Below are 23,361 nucleotides of genomic sequence, written 5' to 3' on the forward strand. Positions count from 1 at the left end.
AAGAATTTAATATAGAATGTGAAAAATGAATAATATAGTTTATAGATAAATATTTTTTTATACATGAATAAGTATAAATATATATATCACGTAAAAAATATTCATTACTCTCAATGTTTTATATGAGGGGGTAACCACTTAATGTAATCGTGGGACAGTGTCCCCGAAATTATTATGAAATCCTTATGAAATCCTTATGAAATCCCGTGTAATCGTTTGTAATCAGATGTAATTGATAAAGTCAAATGAAATCATGCGGAATCATTAGAAATCATAATGAAATTATATGTAGTCAGCAGAAATCATTTTGAATTTTCGTGTAATCATTGGAATCATGTGTAATCATTATGAAATCTGTGATGAAATCATATATGTGTGGCACGAGCACTTTCCGTAGTAAATTGCGATCAAATTCAAGATAAAATGCTATTTATAATTTTATGTGTCACATAAAATCCTAAATGATTACATGTGCAATCACGAAAATGCATTGTGTAATCAGATGAAATCATTACTTTTATGAAATGATTTCATATGTAATGAAAAAAATCCATTTGCAATCAGATGAAATCATTTGTAATCAGATGAAATCATTTATAATCAGATCGAAATCGTTTGTAATTAGATGAAATCATGAAATCAAATGAAATCATGAAATCAAATGAAATCATGTAATCTGTGGGACAACATTTTAGCTAGTGGTTACCCCCTCGGTTTTATATATATCTTATATATATAAACACCTTTTAATTATGCGCAAAATAATGAAAGAAATAAACAAAATAATATATATATATATATATATATATATATATATAATTAAATACATATATAATTAAATAATAATTAAGTATTTTTATGTGCTAAAACCCTAACTAAATTATCTGAATAATATCTTAGATAAATAGTAAAGATAACACTTTTTTTATCTAAAGTGTAGATATAGATGATACATATATATACTTTTATTATATATTATCAAAAAATACGATGACGTCAAAATTACACATCTATTGTAGATATTATATGATCATATCTATATACTTTTATCTAGATAACAGCAAACATACTGATAATATGAAAATTTTACCTAAATAAAAGCAAACACTATGATAATACGATAATTTGATCTAGATAACAGCAAACACTGATAATACGATCATTTTATCTAGATAATAGCAAATACTGATAATACGATATATTTTTTAAATAAAAATGTACCGACTGAAGGACAAAATAAATTGCGCCTTGTAGTATCTCCCGTGCGCGGAAGATGGCGCTGCATGGATAAAAAAGTTCCGCGCTCAATTTCCTTATTTATATATTTAATATATATTTCAATAAAAGTTAATATACATTATAGTTTCACGTCAAGCATTGCCTGCGACGATGTTCTGCGTTTGGTCGATCTCGGAGTCCCGTGACACAAAAATATCCAAAACAACGAACTATATGTATGACGGAACCGAGGAGGAGAGCAGCTGACAAGAGCAGCCGAGGCGCTGCTGTTCTGCTCGCGACGCCAGTCGCGGAGAGAAGCTTCGATCGGGCGAGACGTGTGTTACGTCGTGTCGCGGTTGTTGTTCGAACGAGAGAGGCTAAACCTAACCGCGAGGATCCGCACGAAGAGCGTCGAGACCCCAGCACGGCTCCGCTGCCGCGTAGCTGTCACCTGTCATACGGGCGTGCGCGCGCGCGCACGCGCGCGCGGCTGCATGTGTGCGTGTGATGTGCCGGCGCCCCATTCCCTGGTGCACGATTACTCCAGTTGGTCGCTCGTCGAAACTAACCCCTCGCGCATCCCCGACTAGGTCATTTTCCTCGTCGTCGTTCGCGTTATTATGCGCGTCAGGCATTAGCAGCGCATAAACGCTGTGGAAGGAAAGGTGAGCCGGTTTCCGCCTCCTTTTATTCGCACATCTACGTGGAATTGTATGTATAAAGAGAGATTTATTTTTGTGCGCACTCCGGAGATCGATCAGCGTGGACGGTGAATGCTTTTCGGCTTCTCTCTCTCTCTTTCTCTCTCTCTCTCTCTCTCTTTCTCTGTCTCTCTCTCATACATTCTCTCTGTGATAAAATAATATAAAAAATTGAGACGTTTAAAGAGAATGTTAAAACAGTATGTTTTATGATTAATGTAAATTAGATTTGTATTACAATTGCTGAGAAAGAGTTATAAAGATCATCAATCAATTTTTCTTTCTTTTTCTGAGAGAGAGAGAGAGAGAGAGAGAGAGAGAGAGAGAGAGAGAGAGAGAGAGAGAGAGAGAGAGACATCCCGAGGGTGAATTGCGTTGCGTCACCCTTCCGAAATAGTATTATAGTATGAGGAAAGGATATACCTCGTGTCTTCGAGCTTCCTTGAATTTTTCTAGTAAAAAAAAACGGAACAAGGGAATTAGTTCTTATATATTTATTTTTATTATATATTTATTTAATTTAATTTATATTTAATATGTAAATGCATGTATATGTAGGTATAGTATATATAGGGTGTCCCAGAATTAGGGGATCACCTGTTAATGACAGATTCCTGGGATTTGGAAACGATTTTTCCTCAGCGAAAATGTCGAGGGAGACTATCATTTTTTGCATGTTTCAATTTTTTATGTATCTTTGTAACCCAGTGTTGTGCTTACATGATTTCAAAATTAGCTAAATAAAGATGAAATAAAAATATGCAAATTCATCTTAGATAAGATAAAAATAATTTTAAATATATCTACATAAAAATAAATATATCTAGATAAAAGATAAAATTATATTACGATTCATCTAGATATTATTTTTGCGATTGCTTATGCTAAATACAGTCATAAAAAATGTAAATTATGTAAACGAAATAACAAAAATATATTCATATTTTTTGTAATTTTTTATTGCTTACTGCTTAAATTCTACTTATTGTTAAATATTTTTACGATCCTAAATCAAATTATCTGAACAATATTCTAAATAATTTAGTAAAGATAACACTTTTTTTATCTAAGATGTAGATATAGATATTACATATTTTTTTTATGTATATAAAAATAAGATGACGCCAAAATGTTATCTAGATAACCATCTATATTATTTTATTTGGATAATAGCAAACACTGTTGTACCTTAACAATAAGTTTTAAATTAAAATTCTATCATAGTAAACTCTATTTGAAATTAATTGAAAAATGTAGTTTAGTTTAATATTTTACTTACACAAGACTTAGTTTGCGAAAAACCTTTTATTTTCAGTCGCTTGTAATTCGAAAATTATTAGTGCCTCGACATTTTTGCTGATTGTGAGAAAAAATTGTCTCCAAATAATCTCAGAAATCTACCATTAATAGGTGATCCGCTAATTTTGTATTTTTTAAATAGAAGTTTGTGACTTAAAACGATAAACAATAAACAAACGTATACTTAAGTGAAAAAATTAAATTGTATTTTAATCTTGAACAAAACACGAAACAAGTATATAAAAGTAATTCACTCTTCTCACAATAAATGCTCAAAAAATGCTCCATTAAAATTATTAAATTTTTTATTTAAATTATGTATTAAAATTAACATTGTAGAGGAAATTAATATTAACAAAAAATGTTTATTTTGGATTCTTCTTTTTCTTTTAAAAGTTTGTCAACCTAATTTTTTAACATTCTCTATAGTAATATAATTAATTATCTGGCAATAATTTAGTTCGAAAGGGGATTTATAATTAATGATTATATAATAACTAATGAGAACATATTTTCTTGTTAATTAATTTCGTTATTAAATTATAGTGCATTGATTACGCAATAAAATTAAAAAAATTGCTATTACGGACTTTGTGTGTTGTATTTAAAGAAAATATTACAACTATAGGAAGTTAATGTTTTTTTTTGAAAATAGATTTGCAAGATTTAATTAGATTTAAATTTAATCAATCAACAAAATATTCTTTTGCTAGATTTAACGAAGAATTTATAAATTGTAATAAAATATAAATTATTTATTCTTAAGAAATGCTTTAACAATATCTAAAGAAACAATTATATATACAATACATAAAAATTCACCAAACATAATACAATTAATGTAAATTAAATTTCAATTAATTTAATATAAATATATATATATAGAAATAAATAAAAAATAATAATTATAAATAAAATACATAGATAATAAAATAATATAAATAATATATTTAATATTGTTGCCAAGAATATAATGAGTAATATTTTCCGGCTAACTTTTTTAATATAATAATATATGTATATATATATGGTGACTATAGAAAATTTAGTCGGAAAACATTACCTATTGTATTCTCGACAACAACATGTGATTTAGCACAATTTATACACATCGTGACGTACAAAGTTCTCTCTGGTTACTGACTCGAATACGAAATTACATGTTGACATGCCTCAAGGAAATTCAAAATCATAATGAATAAAGAGGACAAGGAATGAATATTAGTATCTTGTAATTCAAGATAAATAAGTTTTATACCTATAAATATTTAATCTCTATCTCCTTATTAAACTCTAAAGCAGATTTTCTTGCTTATATAATTGTGCAAAACAATTATTAATGAAAGAAGGAGGTCTCTATTATTTTATTAAATAAAAGAAATTATATATATTGTTCTTCTAGATAGAAATTACTGGAGAACAAATCATGATAAAATTTAAAAATCTGTACATTATTAGATTAGTGTTTTCTTTTTATCATTTTTGGTTATTATCAATCTACTTTGAATAAGGCAAAAAATAAGGATCCCTAATTCTTATGAATCCTTATAAATATGTAATCTTCATGAAAATTGGATTTCGGTGAAACTGGCTGATTTTTTCATATGTTGTAGCTTACGACCTGCTGAATAAAAGATGTAATAGTTTCAAAGCTAAATAATGAACAGTTTTAGAACAATTTACAGAGTTCGAGTTTTTCATGTTTGACTGGCTATAAATCAATAATTGCTGATTATTTAGCTTTGAGCCTATTACATTTCTTGTTCAGCAGATCATAAACTACAATATGAGAAAACCAACTGATTTTATCGAGATCTAATTTCACCTAGATTTCTTAAAGATTCAAAAACCCCTCACTAATCCTATATAAAATTGAATCTTAGTAAGATTATTTGATTTTTTCATTTTTTGTAGAGTTAACATTTTTATATGTTGTAGAGTTAACTAAATAATATATTTACTGATTTACAGCTAGTTAAACACAAAAAAGTTTGGACTCTGCAAGCTGTTTGAATCAATAACTGTCCATTATTTAGCTTTGAAGTTGTTACATCTTTTGTTTAATAGGTCACAAGCTACAATATGTGAAAAAATTAGCCAACTCCACCCAATTTCACAAGGATTGTCCTTAAAAATTGCTTTGTTGATTGCAGGATGTACGCGCTGCAGATGCAGACTGCCTGCCAGGGCGAGGGCACTGGTGAGCCCGATGACCCCAGCAGCCTTCATCAGGAACCAGCACGACCTGCTGCGCAAGATTGCAGCTCTTTCGACATTGTCAGAGCCACACAGGTAATCATCTCATCATCAGCGATCAAATAAGAGGAGCTCATCTCCAAAATATCCTAGATATATGTTAAAAAAATGGAAATTGTTATATAAATATAAAAAACCAGGATGTATACTCTCTAAAAAAATCTGGAAAACCTGAAATTCTCAGAGAATTTTGTTCTACCTTAAAAAATTCTGGAATTATCATGGAATTTGATTTGAACTCAGGGAATTTCTTAAAAAATTGCTCCTTTGATTTTAAAATATATAATTTTAAAGAATATAAGATTTATTAGTTTTATATAAAGTATATATTAAAATATATTTTATTATAATATAATACTATATTACATTATTATATTAAAAAATTACTTCATTTATGTTAAAAATTACGTATAACAAATAATTATTTCAAAATTGTATTCTAAGTATTATTTAAAATACTTTAATTTTACCTGGAATTTTGAACAAAAGTATCTGGAAAATCATGGAATCTTCAGGAAATTTATTTTATTGTAAGATTTAAGTATTCTGAAAACTCATAAGTTCATAATCATATAGAATACAGGATGGCCTATAGGAAAGATTACTGAAACTAATCAGCTGTTATTTTTTAATGCGCATGTAGTTATTGCGAAAACAAAAATTGTATTGAAAAGAGGAAAGTCTATAGTTTTTAATGGATATAAATAAAATGTTTGTATACCAGTTTATTTTATTGAAAAAAGTAATGAAAAAAGTTCTGTAGACTTTCCTCTTTTCAACACAATTTTTGTTTTCTTAATAACTGCATGCATTAAAAAATGACGATTACTTTCAGCAATTTCCTATGGGACACTCTGTACTTTAGTATATTTTTTTATAAAGAAATATAGAATCATTATATCAATGTGTGTGATCAATTTTCTTTTTTATTTAAGTCTTCTGGTTCCTACCCGGCCATGTTAGAATTGTGACGTCAGAGGCGAAAAAACCAAATAAAAAGATATTTCAATGAAACAGCAATTCAGGTAGCTTTAACACACTCTAAAGTATTTGAAAAATTATCATTTTCTCCCTTTATAATCAAACAGCTGCAAAATGACTGTAATATGAGACCCAGTTTACTCTGATCCCAGTTTAGTCTGATATTTGCGCATGCGCAGTCATTCTGCATAACAAAGTTTGATATCACCATCATGGGAAAAGAATAGTCTTTGAAGTATTTTAAGAGTATGCTAAAGCCATCTGAAATAGTGTTTCATTGGAATATGTTTTTATTTCGAAATGGCATCTAAGAATCTTCAGCATGTGCTTCTCGCCTCTGACGTCACAATCTAACATGACCGCAGCAAAGATCCAAGAGAAGATTTAAAACTAAATAAGATGATGTGTTTTGCAGTATGGAGCATTGGATCGGGTGACAGAATTGGTGGAGGCTGGTGCTGACGTGAACCAACCGGACTCGGAAACCGTGACGTTGCTTCATTGGGCAGCTATTAACAATCGGAAAGACATTGTTAAGTATCTTATCGCGAAAGGAGCCGTGATCGATGCCATTGGCGGCGAGTTGGCTTCCACGCCACTACATTGGGCTACGAGGTGAGTGTGTTTTTGACAAAAATATTATCAATATTTTATTTATTTTTTTATTTTTATTTATTTTATTTATTTATATTTTATTTGTTTTATTTATGTATTTTTAATGTTTTATTTTTTTATTAACCGATTTAAATTAGAATAAACTAGAATAAATCAGAGTAATCTTGTGTCTCTAGGCAGGGCCACCTCTCCACGGTCGTCATACTGATGAGGGCAGGCGCTGATCCGACCTTGAGGGACTCGGAAGGTTTCTCGTGCATACATCTGGCGGCGCAATTCGGCCACACGGCCATCGTGGCTTATCTGGTGGCGAAAGGCGTGAATCCCAACATGCCAGACAGAAGCGCCATGACGCCACTCATGTGGAGTGCTTACAAAGTCAATAGGTACACAGGATACACCGTGTTGTTGCGGCGCGAGCAACGTGATTCTTCTCATAGAATAACGCTATGTTGGTTACTTTAAAGTCTCTCCTTCTACAGCTTAGACCCGACGCGACTCCTGTTGACTCTAGGAGCGTCGCACTCGCTCACCGACAACCTGCACGGCAACACGGCTCTACATTGGGCTATCATAGCGAAAAATAACACGGCGATATCCACTCTGGTGCAACACGGAGCCTCCTTGGATCTGCCCAATTTCCAAAACGAGACGCCGATGACGTTGCTAGGTCCGCACATCGGCGCAGCCTGGCTAGGGCACAAAATTAGTCACGAGATTAAAGAGAAGCAAGGTCGCACAAGAACATGGTGTAGAGATAAGGTAATGATTATGTGTTCTAATAAGTATATCCAATTTTTTTTAATATACTGGGTGTCCAGAAAATCGCCCGCAATACTTAGGGAGGTGATTTAGGACGCAAAAAGAAGAAAAAAATGTTATATCAACATAGGTCTGGAAATAAGTCGTTTCTGATATTTTTTAATTTTTTTTTTAATTTTAAATCATATTAAATAATTTTTCCAATAATATTCCTGACTTAAGACAAAGAATAATTTATGAATTCGAAGAAATAAGGAAGGATCCAAATGTTTTTTAAAGAGTTCGGAATTCCTTATTTGATAGAAGAATAAGAGCCTGTATTCGTGCTAAAGGTGGCCATTTTGAACATCTTATTTAATTTAATTTAAATATTTATTTATGTTTATTCTTGATTTTTAAAAATTATGTAATCGTATTTACAAATATCGAAAAATTTTTTAAAAATTAAAAAATAAAATTTAAAAAAATTAAATAAAAGTGGCTATAGCTCGGAAACGACTTATTTCCGGACCTATGTTTATATAACATTTTTTTCTTCTTTTTGGGTCCCAAATCACCTCCCGAAGTATTGCGGGCAATTTTCTGGACACCCTGTATATTAAAGTGATCTCATTGAGGATTTTTAAAATTAAATTAAATTAAAGTAAAATTAAAATAAAATAAAATTTGAAGAATTTTATTAAAAAAAACGTATGTAGAATAAGCTAGAGATTTATTAGATTTATTCTCAGTTTGTATATAAATGCATTATTTGATTATTATATCATTTTCTTATAGAGAATCCGTTGGTATTGCATGGTCAGTACGCCATTTATAGCATTTTATGTGATCGGCATGACTCTACAGAGCGGATGGGATTATTTACTAAAACTAGGTGCCTTCATCATTCTTTACGTAGCGGTGTATCTAATGAACCATTTCGTGTTCGACGAACGGCTGTTCCATATATTACCAATGTCGATTTATTTGGCGACCAAGGTGAGTTGATCGTCCGATATACATCCTAGATAAATCGAAGACATTTACAACGTACGATTTCTGATAAACTACTTAAGCGTGATAAGTAACACTTCCAATAACGCGATAAGCTCAAAAGATAATACGATATAACACATAAAATAATACATAAATTTTAAATAGAATATATATTGATAATATAATGAAGAACGAAACACCAATTAATACTCGAATATATTCTAATATATTATATTAAGCGCAAAAACTGCTTACACAAGTTGTCAATATTTCATTGTTTATAGATTTATCTGCACTGATATACTCTTTCATACTATCGATGAATGGTAGCATTTTATAATGAAAATATAACGATAGACATGAACGTCCAATTTTGTACAATATATTATAAAATCTTTTGATTTTTTTTCAAATAAGTCATCAGTGAAAAATATTATTGCAAGTATTATTTGTTTAGATGCGCTCATGGAAATGGAAACCTTATAATGAAAGAATGATAAAAAATAGTTGCTCAATTTAGTTTTAATTCTTTTTAATTGTAACGCGAAACAAACTCTTTTAAGTCTAGCAAAGTATAATTAGTTTAATGTTTTACATGACTTAAAATATTTCAGGAATTATAACTAATATAAATCTATCGCCAAGACTTTTTATCATGTTAATATTGGAGTCATTACTTATCATATATCGTTATAAATTATAAGACATGGAATAATAATTATAAAGAGTTTTCAGAATCTAATCAATTATTGAACAGAAAAGAAGTGATATTAATATATGTAAAATGTAAATCCAAAGTTGCATAAGTTTAATTATTTTCTGATTTCTATGAATGCATAATAACGAATCGATGAACGAAAAATGAAGTGCATAATATAGTTTTGTCTAATTTTTTCATTGTTTATAGATATACATATCTGCATTGATATACTTTGTGGGAATATATTTATGCATGTACAAACATTTTTTTGCAATTGAATATATGTACAAATTTTAATTATATATTTAATTTGAATTATATATTTTTCTTTTTTTAGATGTGGATCTATGTTACGTGGGTATTTTGGCTGGGTGTCCACGCAGCCTGGTATTTATGGTTATTATTGGTTGGCGGTTCTGTTCCTCTCTGGATATGCTTCCTACAATCTTGGCGAGGTGATCCCGGAATTATTACGGCTACTCATGAGGATAAATTAAATGTACCTTTTCTATTGTATCTACGGGATGTCCCATAGAAAATTGCTGAAACTAATCAGCTGTCATTTTTTAATGTATGCAATTATTAAGAAAGCAAAAATTGTGTTGGAAAGAGGAAAGTCTGCAGATTTGAATGGCTATAAATAAAATATTTGCATACTAGTTTATTTTATTCATAAAAAGTAGTGAAAAAGGTGCTAATAATCACAAAATTACATAAACTAATGATAAATATTTTCAACAGTGCAAGATTTAATAGCAGCTATTAAAAGGATTATCAATAGCATTAAAAATAACATGTTAGAAAAAGTTTTTACGAGTTTTCATAAAAGATTAGAATTTTGTACAAATTCAAATGCTGCGGGCTTCGAAAATATTTATCATTAGTTTACATATATGATTATGAGCATTTTTCATTACTTTTTTTAAATAAAATAAACTAGTATACAAACATTTTATTCATATCCACTAAAAACTGCAGACTTTCCCGTTTTTAACACAATTTTGTTTTCTCAATAACCGTATGCATTAAAAAATGACAGCTGATTAGTTTTAGCAATTTCCTATACGACACCCTGCATAATAACGCATAAAACTGTCCAAAATACGCATGAGAAACTAAAATGTATCTTTATCTTTTGTCAGACGATAATCGAATTGGCCGAATCGGGTGGCTTCGAGCCGCAATGGTTCTGCAGTAGTTGTTTAGTCAGGAGACCCATGAGATCCAAGCATTGTTCCACGTGCGATCGTTGCGTAGCGCGATTCGATCATCATTGTCCATGGGTTAACAACTGCATCGGTAAGTAAATATACCAATGTCCATGGTAATTCAGTTTGTTTTATATTGTTTTCTTTTTTTAAATTTTTGATATTAAATTAAATATTTTTTCCACTTTCCCTCATTTTATATCATCTGTTTTCTTCACTTCACTATTATGAAGAATTTTTTACTCCACATTGGAAGGAAAGAGATAAACTCTGAACTAGTACAGCTGAAAAGAACAGACCTAAGATTATTAAGTTATAAAAAAATGAAGATGATGAAGAATCAAAAATTAAAGAAATGATGCTAAGCAATGGAGACTAATTGCGTCATTTGTAGGTGCGCACAATCACAAGTATTTTCTTGGATTTCTGGCGTCATTGCTCGGACTGTGCATCGTTATTTTATCCGCCAGTGTACAGTATTGGCAATTCGAATGTTGGTCCAACTTAACGAACGGTCACAGCGCGGACAATTATCTGGTAGCTGCGGCTACTTGCGACGCTTGGGTGATGTGGGTAGCAGCCAACACATCTCTTCATTCCTTCTGGGTCGGAACCCTGTTGGCGTGTCAATGTTATCAGGTAAAGTGCGATTTTTTTAAAATTTTTGATACGAAATTAAAAAGATTAAGAAATTATTGTAAAAAATGAAGAAAATGAAGAATCAAAAATTGAAGAAATAAGAAAATGAAGAAAACAAAAATTGAAGAAACGAGAAAGTGAATTAAAATTGTTTCTATTTTTTCTCTTATTTCATTCTTTCTGTTTTCTTCACTTTACTATAGTGAAGATTAATAAATTATTTTAAAAAATGAAGAAGATAAAGAGTCAAAAATTGGAGAAATCAGAAAATGAAGAAAACAAAAATTGAAGAAACGAGAAAATGAAGAAATGAAATGAAATGATTTGTAATTTTATAATTATTTTGTAGATTACAATGGAGCAGGATGTTTATTTTTCTAGAAAAACTAAGGATCAGGAATTTTTATTTTGAAAAATCCGGAAGTTCTTTTGGAATTTTATTGAGGAATTTTTTTCCGAAAATTATGTTTCTTTGATAGTTTCATTCTCATGTATAACATAACTTTGCAATATTTAAGTTTTTATTAAAATTTATATGATTTTATTCACGATTTTTTGTTCAGAATAATCTTGTAAGTTTCATAGAAAATTTTAATAGTTCAAAAAGGATTATTAATTCTTACATATTTTTTTCGCAGATTATGGTCCTGGGAATGACAACGAATGAACGAATGAACGCTGGTCGTTACAAGCACTTCAAGCAAGGAAACCCGTTCCATCGCGGTGCCCTGCAGAACGCCGCGGATTTCTGCAATTTCAGCTTCTGCGGGGTGAAGGCGAAACCCAGCTCGGACTGGTTGCACAGCTTCGATCTCAAGCAAAGCATCGAGAAGCTACCTTTGCTCGCACAGAAGGATAATTTTCAGTACGTTTAGAATCTCGTAAAGAGAACGTTGAAATGAGAGAGAGACTGTTATTGTGCTATTGCAGAGTCGCGAGAAGCTAAGTACACACACATCCGCAACACATACATATACACCATATCACTTATGCCTGACGTATTTTTCGGGCCACCAAAGAGTTGCCGCAAAAACACGTAAGTGACTTTTCGATACAGCAGCAAAAAAATACAAGGTGTCCCACAGGAAATTGCTAAAACTAATCGGTTGTCGTTTTTTAATGCATGCAGTTATCGAGGAAACAAAAATTGTGTTGAAAAGAGAAAAGATCTGCAGTTTTTCATCTTTTCCTTAAAAAGTGTATGTTAAGTCGATCACTCGAATATAACTCGAAGCGTTGAAGCCATTTTTTCTACGATGCTGATTGGATGCTGGTGCGTTGCGATATATTCGCAGTTAGGGTAGGTACGTAGCGTTCAAGCGCCTCGTAATGTAAAAATGATGTGTTCTATTATGTACTTATTTAATTCAATGAATGTATATAATAGAAATTCGAGAATTTAAGTTATGTGCATAATTGAAATTCAGCAAATTAAAATTATGTACACTCGCGAAGAAAAAGTTTGTTTAGCGCGCGCGAAGCGTGCGCTTGTGTTATCTAGTGGATCTAAATAATGTTTATATACCAGTTTATTTTATTGAAAAAAGTCATGAAAAAAGTGCTAATAATTAATAATTACATATGTAAACTAATGATAAATATTTTTGAAGTGCGCACCATTTGAATTTGTACAAAATTCTGTTCTTTTACGAAAACTCGTAAAAATTTTTTCCAACATGTCATTTTTAATGTTATCGACGATCCTTTTAATAGCCGCTATTAAATCTGGCACTGTTGAAAATATTTATCATTAGTTTATGTGATTTTATGTGATTATTAGCAATTTTTTCATTACTTTTTATCAATAAAATAAACTAGTATACAAACATTTTATTCACATCCATTAAAAATTGTAGACTTTCCTCTTTCCTTTTACACAATTTTTATTTTCTCAATAACTGCATGCATTAAAAAATGACAACTGATTAGTTTTAGCAATTTCCTGTGGAACACTCTGTATATACGAAACTTTTCGACTTGTGATGACGTCGTGAAAGATTTACATTTCGCAATTGTGCATATCCCACCTGTGCTCTACTTAAAGATATTGATGATGAGCGACGAAACAACTTAATTGCACAAATATTTTATCAGTTAGTCCTCTCTGTTGCCCAAATTAAATAATGACATGTATCTTCAAAGATACGAGAGAGAATGGAGTTCCATATAATTTTGAAATTATTGTAATAGTTGATACATAAGGAGGAATTTAAAAATTAAAACATTAATCTGTAAAATTAAGCTTGGAAAAAATTTTGGCAGAATGGAGGGTTAATTAATATAATTATCTCGATCAATTTTTTCACAGATCGTATCATCTTTTTTTTTGTATTTCTAGCATTTTTGTGTAATTATTAGATAATACAATTCTTTATAGTAGACGCATATTGTAAATATTAATCATTTGCCTTAAATCGCGTTTATTTACTGATTATTCCCCATTTGAATATCAATATCACAATCCATGGATAATAACTGACGATTTATCAAATTTATCATTGTCTTTTTCAAGAAGTAAATGCACTTAGAGTTTGAAAGTATATAATATTCAATGAACAAAGATATAAGGAGCTTCAATGCTTTTCTATACAAATAATTAAATCTATAAGATTATTTTATAAGTTACTTCATCCGTTATTCTATGAAGAAATTAAGCTATGTTTTTTCTTTCTACAAAAAACATCGAGGAATATCTATTTTATCTATATCCTCGATAAATTCATCTAATTTGTAATTAAAAAAATAAAATTTACATAACATGTGTAAAATAATTATAAAAACTTTTGACATATAAGATTTAAATTAAACAAGCAAATATAATGCAAAGATTAAAATTCGTATAAGATCCAAAAAAAAAAATAAATATTAAAAATGTGGCCTATATGATATTGTGCGCTATAAATGTGTATAATGCAAATTAGAATGCGAGATAAGAAAATCAAATGCTGTGCAGTAGAATTATAGTCAAAAGTAAAAAAAACTGCATAAACAGCTATTGTTTAGTCTGTTGTTCGTATTTGTAAGAGACTCTCTACCTGACTTAAGTGCCATGTTATGCTTCTTGAAATGCATTTACGTGTATTCAACATTAGAAAACTTCTGTTAAACTCAACTATTATTATTTGTATCGGTTATTATGACTAAAATGTAATTTTTATCATGATAATGCGATACTCATGCGATCACAAATCAATATTACAAAAATTATTTGTAATATTTATTTAAGGACTGTTGTAGCGTATAATGTATATCAAGCATATCTCGTCAAAACAAAAAAAATTTATATAGGTCACAAAAATGGCTTTTTATATATTGAGCAAAGAGTAAGTTTAAAATATTGTTACGTAGAACAAAGAAATTATTTAACACAACAAGGAGCGCTTATATTTAGTATTTAAGGCTCCTGGATCCTCGTCGCGGCCATATTAGATTATGACGTCGAGGCGAGAAAATACCGATTGAAAATTCTTAGATGCTATTTATAAATGAAAAGATGTTTCGATTAAACACCATTTCGGATAGTTTTAGCATTTTTAAATTTTGAAAATACACATTTTTAAAATACTTTAAAAACTTTTTTTTCCTTGATAGTCAATCAACGAAAACGATAGCTTTCAAGAAATAAGAGTGCTAAAACTATCTGATGTGCTGTTTTATCGAAATAATATCTAAGAATTTTTCTCGCCTCTGACATCACAATTCCAATATGAGCCGGGAGAAATCAGAAGCTTTAAATTCCAAACTGATAATTCTTCCAAATTGTGTATACAGATTATTGCAGAAATAATGAAATTATTATACTGCTTATACATTCCACAAAATCGATGGATGGTAGCATTTTATAATGAAAATATAACGATAGAGATGAACGTCCAATTTATACAATATATTATAGTCTTTTGACTTTTTTTTCAAATAAGTCATCAGTGAAAAATATTATTGCAAGTATTATTTCCTTAGATGTGCTCACGGAAATGGAAATCTTATAGTGAAAGAATGATAAAAAAATGGTTGTTCAATTTAGTTTTAATTCTCTTTAATTGTAACGCGCGAAACAAACTCTTTTAGGTCTAGCAAAGTACAATTAGTTTTATATTTTACCTGACTTAAAGTATTTCAGAAATTATAATTAATATAAATCTATCGTCAAGACTTTTCATCGTGTTAATATTGGAGTCATTACTTATCATATGTATCGTTATAAATTATAAGACATGGAATAATAATTATAAAGAGTTTTCAGAATCTAATCAATTATCAAAGAGAAAAAAAGATGTGATATTAATATATGTAAAATGTAAATCTAAAATTGTGTAAGTTTGATTATTTTTTGATTTCTGTGAATGCGTATGAAAACGAATCGATCAAAAATGGAGTGCATAATATAACTTTGTCTAATTTTTTAAATGATAAATGTAACATTTAATTTATCATAGCATTTTTCTAAGCACAACGTTTTGCGATGAGATCGTATATGCGTTTTAATATTATACGAAGACATTTTTTTTAATTATAACAAATTCATGTTTCAATTCAACTCGCATTTGTATATAAATATTGTACACTTTATTTTTGACGCGTCTGTATATATAATTATATCAGTTCTATTTCAATGTGATTTAAAGGAATATGCGTCTTCGAAATCATCATCATCACACGTTCAACTCTAGATTCGCGAAAGATTTATCAATTATGTCATATTACAATATATTAATACGAGTTTTCACACCCAACGACTTCTTGTACAGAATGATATAAGGAAACCACTCGTGTACAAAAAAAATGTTGAAACATACAGATAGTTTTAATATGAATACACCTGAAATAGCAATTACACAATTATTATATATTGCAAAACTAAGTAACTCTATGTCAATGTTGTTAGCAAAAAAGAGATACATGTATAAAAATATATTAAAAAAGGATATATATAGAGCAGTATAAAGATATGATATATTGATTGTACTATATAATATCAATATATTGTGTCAAATATATAATTATGTTCTCGTCAAAGGCATTATTTCGTATTATAGAACGACTGAATTCAATCTTTTTATATACTTTTTATTTCGCAATCTAGTCCAACTGAGATTTATAGAACTGTGAGATATAATTTCGTTTAATGACTGTGTTGTGTGATTGCTTCTTTCATTCGAAAGATCTAAAGATGTGTATTATCTTAACTTCCTGTATATATATACATTGTGTAAGAAAATCGGGATCGCGATAATTTCTCGCTGAATTTCAGATATGCGTGGACCCAGGCAGCAAGCATACGTCATTGGACGTCACAATGACGTCAGCTACTTGGGGACATATCTAATATTTGCCTCGTTAAATTATACCGATCTCCGTTTCTCCTCTCTCGCTCCCATAAAATCATAAGTATATCGATATAGCAAGCGACAAAAAAAATGATGTTTTTACAGCCAAAGGATATTATACAGTCGTGATGAATGTTATTTAACACACGTACGCACGTTTCTACCGCTACGCTCTTTTTCTTAAGCTCCGAATAAGAATAATTTCATAGTTTTTAAGATTGTAAAAGGATATATATATATATATATATATATATATATATATATATATATATATATATATGTATGTATATATATACAGAATCCAATTTTAATCAATTACTCCCAAGAACTTTTTTACTTTTGATTGTAACATACACGACCTTCAAATGACCTTGAAAAACGTCCTTCAGAAAAAGTAAGAAATATTTGCCCCCCCTCCTTTAAATCGAATAATTTTTGTTTGAAACATTTTGCTGTACAATATTAAAAACAAAAAAGTTGTTGGGGGTGGTCGATTAAAATTGGACACCCTGTATATCTTATACAAGAGGAAAAAATTCCTACAGGTATATATAAAGTTGTAATTCACAATACGACACCTTTTACCATCCACTGTGATTTGCGAAAATAATAGCGAATATAATAATAACGAAAAGCAAGATGATGTATAACACGCAAATACATTGAATGTTCGAATTGCTGTTAAATTTTTGACGAATTATAACACAATGTATTCACACACAATGATGATACGTCATTTACTGTCTCTTTGAATAGCATAATCGTCCTATACATATATATATATATATATATATATATATATATATATATATTCTATTTTCAAGCTCTATCTTCGATATGTACATAAGAGTCTAATTATGTGTATCTATTTCGCTCGAGAGAAAAAACCTTGAAGGAAACGCGATATATACATATATTGAAAGATGTAATAATTTTTGGTATATCATTTGGAGGAAATTATGTCTTATAGCCACAAAAGAGGAATAAAAATACAGTATACAACATGCCAAAAATACATCTCAGTTTTGTTTTCTGAAAGGAAACACGACGTAGACATGTAGATTTTCAATGATATAAATTATAAATGGAAAGAAATTTTATAGCTTCTTTTTATAGATTATAAGAATTTTTCGATAACTGAAGAATCTTTACAACTGTAAAAAAATTTTTTATGATGGCTTCTTAATGATTTATTGGCCTTTGCTGACCAAAAAGGGTTTTGTCTTGCCGGCCATCAATTACTGAATTAGTGATGGCAACGAAGAGAATTTTCCTACTTGCTCTATCTGGAAAGAGAAATAATGCAGATTATTATGGAAATTATCCTGAGGATTATCTTGTAGTTGTCATATGTAATTGCTTTTAAGAAAAAGCATGCAGCTGCATGTTGCAAATTAATTTTTTTAACAATTATTTGTTTTTTTTATACCAATTGATTGGTCTTATTATTCTGTGCATAAAAGTATTAAGGTAAAATGACCAAAAACTGAATATTTGACAAAATATTTTACATTTTATGTCAAAAAATCATTATTTTCAAACTTTGTAACTTGAAAAGTACTTAAAGAAAATATACTTTATTATAGTGTTTTGGAAAGCTTTTGAGATAAGCTATAAGAACAGGCAATAAAAATTGAGGTTCATAGTAAAGAAATTAAAAGTGACCTTCAAATGACTATTCAAGGTCAAATCAATGACACCATCTTATGTCCCTCTTTGAACCAAATAATTTTTTTGTTCAAAACGATTTTCCTTGATATTTTTCGAGATATTTGAGTGTTAAAATGAGACAACTGCAATCTGTATACAACTGCAAATCACTTTTGTTATATTGTTCTGACAGTTCCGTTTGCGTTACTCGATGTTGATGTTATTTTATATAATATTCTATGTGTTTTAATATAAGGAAATGTTTGATAATATGGTTACCGGACAGGATTGTTCTTGCGCGGACACAACAGAACCATCCAATCTAACATCTTTGCATTCGGACGATGTTACTTCGGCTGTAAATTCTGACGTCGTGAATGAAGTCTGCACTAAAATGATCGAGAAGGAAAATGATGTTGAAGGACCTAAAGGTATGTTCTATGAAAATCCAATTATATAAATTTGATTAAATCTCATAAAATTAATATCCCATAAATGCGATTATCCCATAAGATTGATTGATTAAATCCCATAAAATCGAACTAAAAATGGCCTGTCCTTTTTAGAATTATTTACATATATTTATCACTCAATATGCTCTCTGCTTGAGTCTACAGATACGGATTGTAAATGTTCGACGCCGATCGCGACTTATTGCGTTGCCGCGACAGCGGAAACCCCAAAATCCGCGACTCCAGCAAAACCGAACCGTCAGCGAGAGAACTCAAGGGATCCGCCTGATGTAGCCACACAATTGAGTTTCACCCCTTGCTTGTGCCGTAGTCACAAAATGTAACGCCATCACGCCCTTCATTATCCGTTTGCCGACTTGTTTTCTCAAAAGCAGATTTATCGTTTCAGCAACGGTTACGTTCTGCCCATGAAATTAAAGAAAGGTACATAATAGAAATGATCGTCTGGTCCAGAATGGAGATATTTAATTTGCTGTACTAGCGACGATTATCATTGTGATCCTATTCAAAATAGTCCCCTTGGAAAGCAACGCATCGATGTCAATACTTTCTTGACCCTTCAAAGCAGTTTTGAAACAGTTTAATCAGCAATAAAAGATGTAGCAATCGTACCGTGATGAGTTCATCAACTTTATTGCACTAGTATAGCTAGGATCTCTGACAATAAAGTTGAGATTAAGATTGTTACGTAACTTTTATTGCTGATTAAACTACTCCAAAACTGACTTGGAAGGGTGACAAAAGTGCTAACATCCCAGATAGCACCATGTTCAAAATTGGTATGTGAGACATCATTAAAAATCTTTAAGACATCTTTAAGAAATCTTATGATGTGATATCCCAAAGACATCTTAAAAACATCTTAAAGATGTCATGCACCAATTTTAGACATGGTGCTGTCTGGGATCGATATGTAACTTTCCAAGGGAACTATTTTGAATATGCTAATCAGTATTAAGATAGCAAATGTATCGTGATGAGTTCGTCAACTTTGTTAAACCTAATCTAAATATACTCGTGATGAATATTGTAAAAGATTCTTATTTTATTTGTAAATTTGGATTCTAATTTAGTTCGACAGATTTAGAATAGAAGAAAATCATAAGAATCTTCTACATACGGAGATTACAATACACATTGATAGAAATTATATAGGACATTAACTCCATATCTGAAGTAGGTAAATAAAAATTTATAAACACATACCTTCTTTAGAAAAATCGCAATCGCGGCCGTTTTGGGGTCGGTTCAACTGGAAACGGCAGAGAAATGGGTACTTCAGCAATGACAAGATGTACGAGATAAAGTTAAAGCAGATTCAGTGTCCCCACTATGCTCAGGTGCCGCTCAAAGGCGTGCCTAAACAGCATCTTGAGACGACTCAGCCACCGCATGAACCCTTTCAACCCTTCGCCGCTTACGAGATGTCGGACATCGGGGGAATACCGAGTAAGAGCACCAAGTACAATGCCGGTAAATTGAAGCCCCTTAAGTATCCGGCGAAGACGAAGCTCAAGAAGGAAGAAGTGACAGAGAAGATCGAGATTTATTACTTCGATCACGGAAGCTCCGCGTAAGCATCGCAAACATATGCAAGACATGTCCGAACGTTTGCTTCAATCGCACTGATTTCTCAGTTAACATAATAATATAATAAATAATTTTTTGAGAGGTTTATTTAATTGATATACTAGATCTAGCAATATAAATAAGTTCATCATTGAACTCATCACGCTACAATTGATACATGCATATTTTATTGCTGAAATGATCTTCAGAACTGTCATAGTTTCGTACGAGAGTTTTTAGCTCAAAAGCACAAGTAAATATTGGAACAAAGATAAAGGAAATATTGAAAGAAATTGATAACATTAAGAGTAATGGCAGTTTTAAGGACCATTTTATAATTCTAAAATTAATTTAGAAGAGTGAAATAGGATGTGCAGCTTCTTAAGGGAACTGCACACTTTGAAGAAGACCAGTAATCACCAATAAAATATGTAACAATTGTACTGAGCACCACACACAATACCCGATAATCCATTATTAATTGATCAGTTTAAACACTAGGATTCTCTGGCTGATCAATCATGCTAGTCATTTTAGATATCGATCGATGAATGCTAACAGGTCCTCTCAATTGTACCGTAATGAGTTCATCAACTTCACATAGTCAGGCCTAATATAAACTAATTAAGCGAAACTGACGAAAGACTAAAGTGATATTTCTTGCAGCTATTATCGAACAACTGACTGCCATCCTGTCTTGGCCACGGACAAGTGCGCCGAAAAGACGGATCAAGCGGCAACTCGCTTTTGGGCAGAGATCTTTGGCACGATTCACATCGGCATCGCCTTCGTCACAGCTTTTATTCTCCAGCTTTTCCGCTTCATTCTCTATAGCGTGATCCGACCGCTAACAGTCGGGATACTTCAATTAGTGGCGGATTATTTTGTGAAGCCGCTGCTGTCCATTTTGTTCAACGCCATCGTGCAGCCGATACTGATTCTCCTCTACAATATCGCCACATCGTTCAGGGATCTCTGCGAGCCGATAGCAGAGGCGATCGGCCTGTTTTTGCGGGAGATCGCGAATCTTTGCGCCGCAATCCGGCTCGTCGAAGTGAAACACGTGCACACGTCCGCCACCACAGCTTGCACCTGAACTTCGTAGAGTGGAAAGTTAGAAATTCTTGAGAAAGGTTGAGGGGGAACAGTTTTGAATAATTTAAGATATTAGGAATCTTTGGAGGATTTTTGCTTCAAGTAGTAAACGTCATTCGACATCAAAATGACGTATGCTTGCTATTTGAAGTGACTTGATTGATATCTTCACTTCTAGAAGGAAGGATGGATCTCTTCGCAGCTCTTAACTCGTCATCAATAAGACATGTGCCTTAACACCAGGTATATATTTGGTATTATTTTAACTTTACAATATTATTATTGTATCATTTTTTTACAGAACAAATCATCTCTTATAGCAACTAACTTTGTCAATAATAATCAATACTCGTTTTTTTTTATCGCGCTCTTTTTCTCTTTCTCTCCCACTCTCGCTCGCTCTCGCGCTCTTTCATTCTCACTCGTTATCTCTCTCTCTCTTTCTTTCTCTCTCTCTCTCTCTCTCTCTCTCTCTCTCTCTCTCTCATGTATATCTTACCATTTAATAAATTATGTACAATCTCACAAACAACAAACGGAGGAACCTAATTACATCATGTAGTTGTTCACACTTCGCTATGTACAGGTACTACTGGTATCTTTTTTTCATTATTTTTACAGAATCGCCGCTTTCTTTCATATTTTCTATCTATCTCTTCCTCTTCTCTTCCACCGGTCGATCGTATCGCAATAAATTCTATTTTTCGCATGTGGTCTATAAAAAAAGGAGGCAAAAAGAAACTGAACGAACGAACGAATTGCCTATCGTCACCTAAGTCTCAGGAACTGCAACCTCTGTTCGCGCGCTATTACACATCGCGATCATCTAGGTGGTACTGGTAGTGGTTGTGGTGGTCGGAGTCTCCTGGATGGCTAAGGTCTGCGAAGGCGCGGATGTCGAGTCACCTGGAAGCAAACAGTCAGGGAAGGAATTAATCGACTAGTATAATGTAACCGGCTAAATATACATTTAATACACCGTAATTGGGCTCGTTCCTTAATAATCGCGCAAACTGATCCCTATAAGGAAGCCTTTTAGCTAGTCTTAACGATACGAGCAAGTTTATATACAGAGTGTCCCAAATAGGAAACTGCTGAAACTAATCAGCTGTCATTTTTAATGCATGCAGTTATTAAGTAAACAAAAATTGTGTTGGAAAGAAGAAAGTGCAGTTTTTTATGGATATAAATAAAATGTTTGTATACTAGTTTATTTTATTCTTTTTTCTATTTCTTTTTTCTAAAATACAATAGAAAGTATCACTTATCAAGGTGAATTTATATACAAGTACATTAAGGATAAAGTTGGTTGTGCTAATTACTTGTCAAAAACCGCGAATGAACTTTTGGTTCAATCGAGTAGCTTCAAAATAATTTTTTAATAAATTAAAAAAATTTTTTTTTCATTCTAAACTCCAATTGTTTGTCTCGATAAAAAATTGAATAATGAGAGGGTGTCTACTCAAATCTTGTAAAAAAATTCCTTGAGAATTCTTTGATCGCATTTTTGTTAAAAATTTCAAATAAAATAAGAAATTTTGTGTAAACGTAACTTTTTAAAATAAGTTTCTTTATTATATGCGTTTTTTAATGCTTTTTATTTGTACGATTGCAAAGAAAATTAAGAATGCAGTTTTCTAGCGTTTAATATTGATCTATTAATCATAAAATTAATTTGGACAATATAACAAAGTGCAATATATCACAATATTTAAATGCTAAAGACATATGCAAAAATATAAAATAAAAATATGAAACAAAAAATAATTTATTAGAAACGTCTCAAGAACTATTAATTTATTTAAATATTATTTAAAAATTGAACAATTTTCTATGAAACTTACAAGATCTTTACTAAAAGAAGATTGTCAATAAAAAAATTATATGAAA

General features: G+C 31.0%; 3 protein-coding genes across 7 annotated transcripts in view; 2 read left to right on the top strand and 1 right to left on the bottom strand.

Annotated features, from left to right (window-relative positions):
* Positions 1–1,401: 1,401 nt before the first annotated feature.
* On the top strand, positions 1,402–17,407 carry Hip14 (palmitoyltransferase Hip14). 3 transcript variants are annotated; one of them, XM_029316273.2, is made up of 11 exons: positions 1,402–1,886; positions 5,375–5,513; positions 6,874–7,073; positions 7,250–7,459; positions 7,541–7,835; positions 8,613–8,813; positions 9,848–10,009; positions 10,653–10,809; positions 11,113–11,357; positions 11,996–12,222; positions 12,288–17,407. In XM_029316273.2, exons 2-11 carry the CDS (start codon positions 5,376–5,378, stop codon positions 12,301–12,303), a joined length of 1,851 nt encoding a protein of 616 aa, XP_029172106.1. In that variant the 5' UTR covers positions 1,402–1,886; position 5,375; the 3' UTR covers positions 12,304–17,407. The 3 variants fall into 3 exon arrangements, with proteins under 3 accessions (XP_029172106.1, XP_029172109.1, XP_029172108.1); XM_029316276.2 differs by having other exon boundaries at positions 1,403–1,886; positions 7,556–7,835; XM_029316275.2 differs by having other exon boundaries at positions 1,403–1,886; positions 11,996–17,407.
* On the top strand, positions 12,339–23,078 carry LOC114941328 (uncharacterized). Its single transcript, XM_085479933.1, has 5 exons — positions 12,339–12,393; positions 18,621–18,765; positions 18,952–19,230; positions 20,023–20,380; positions 21,043–23,078. Exons 3-5 carry the CDS (start codon positions 19,215–19,217, stop codon positions 21,470–21,472), a joined length of 804 nt encoding a protein of 267 aa, XP_085336059.1. The 5' UTR covers positions 12,339–12,393; positions 18,621–18,765; positions 18,952–19,214; the 3' UTR covers positions 21,473–23,078.
* Mob2 (MOB kinase activator 2) overlaps positions 21,701–23,361 on the bottom strand; it is a 40,670-nt gene continuing 39,009 nt past the window's right edge. For all 3 annotated transcript variants that reach the window (XM_085479931.1, XM_085479930.1, XM_029316277.2), the window contains one exon: positions 21,701–22,377. In XM_085479931.1, the coding sequence (XP_085336057.1) occupies positions 22,298–22,377 (80 nt within the window). In that variant the 3' untranslated portion in view covers positions 21,701–22,297. The remainder of the gene's footprint in view (positions 22,378–23,361) is intronic.

Source organism: Nylanderia fulva, unplaced genomic scaffold, assembly GCF_048542155.1.
Source record: "Nylanderia fulva isolate GAGA-0341 unplaced genomic scaffold, ASM4854215v1 Scaffold133, whole genome shotgun sequence".
Lineage (NCBI taxonomy): Eukaryota > Metazoa > Arthropoda > Insecta > Hymenoptera > Formicidae > Nylanderia > Nylanderia fulva.

What these genes read in the sequence shown, in the direction of transcription:
- Hip14 (XM_029316273.2), top strand. Translation starts at nt 5,376, where the DNA reads ATGTACGCGCTGCAGATGCAGACTGCCTGCCAGGGCGAGGGCACTGGT. An exon ending in ACATTGTCAGAGCCACACAG is followed by an intron (nt 5,514 to 6,873) that starts GTAATCATCTCA and finishes TGTGTTTTGCAG; the next exon opens with TATGGAGCATTGGATCGGGT. An exon ending in AGTGCTTACAAAGTCAATAG is followed by an intron (nt 7,460 to 7,540) that starts GTACACAGGATA and finishes GTTACTTTAAAG; the next exon opens with TCTCTCCTTCTACAGCTTAG.
- LOC114941328 (XM_085479933.1), top strand. An exon ending in TTCGATCACGGAAGCTCCGC is followed by an intron (nt 20,381 to 21,042) that starts GTAAGCATCGCA and finishes TATTTCTTGCAG; the next exon opens with CTATTATCGAACAACTGACT.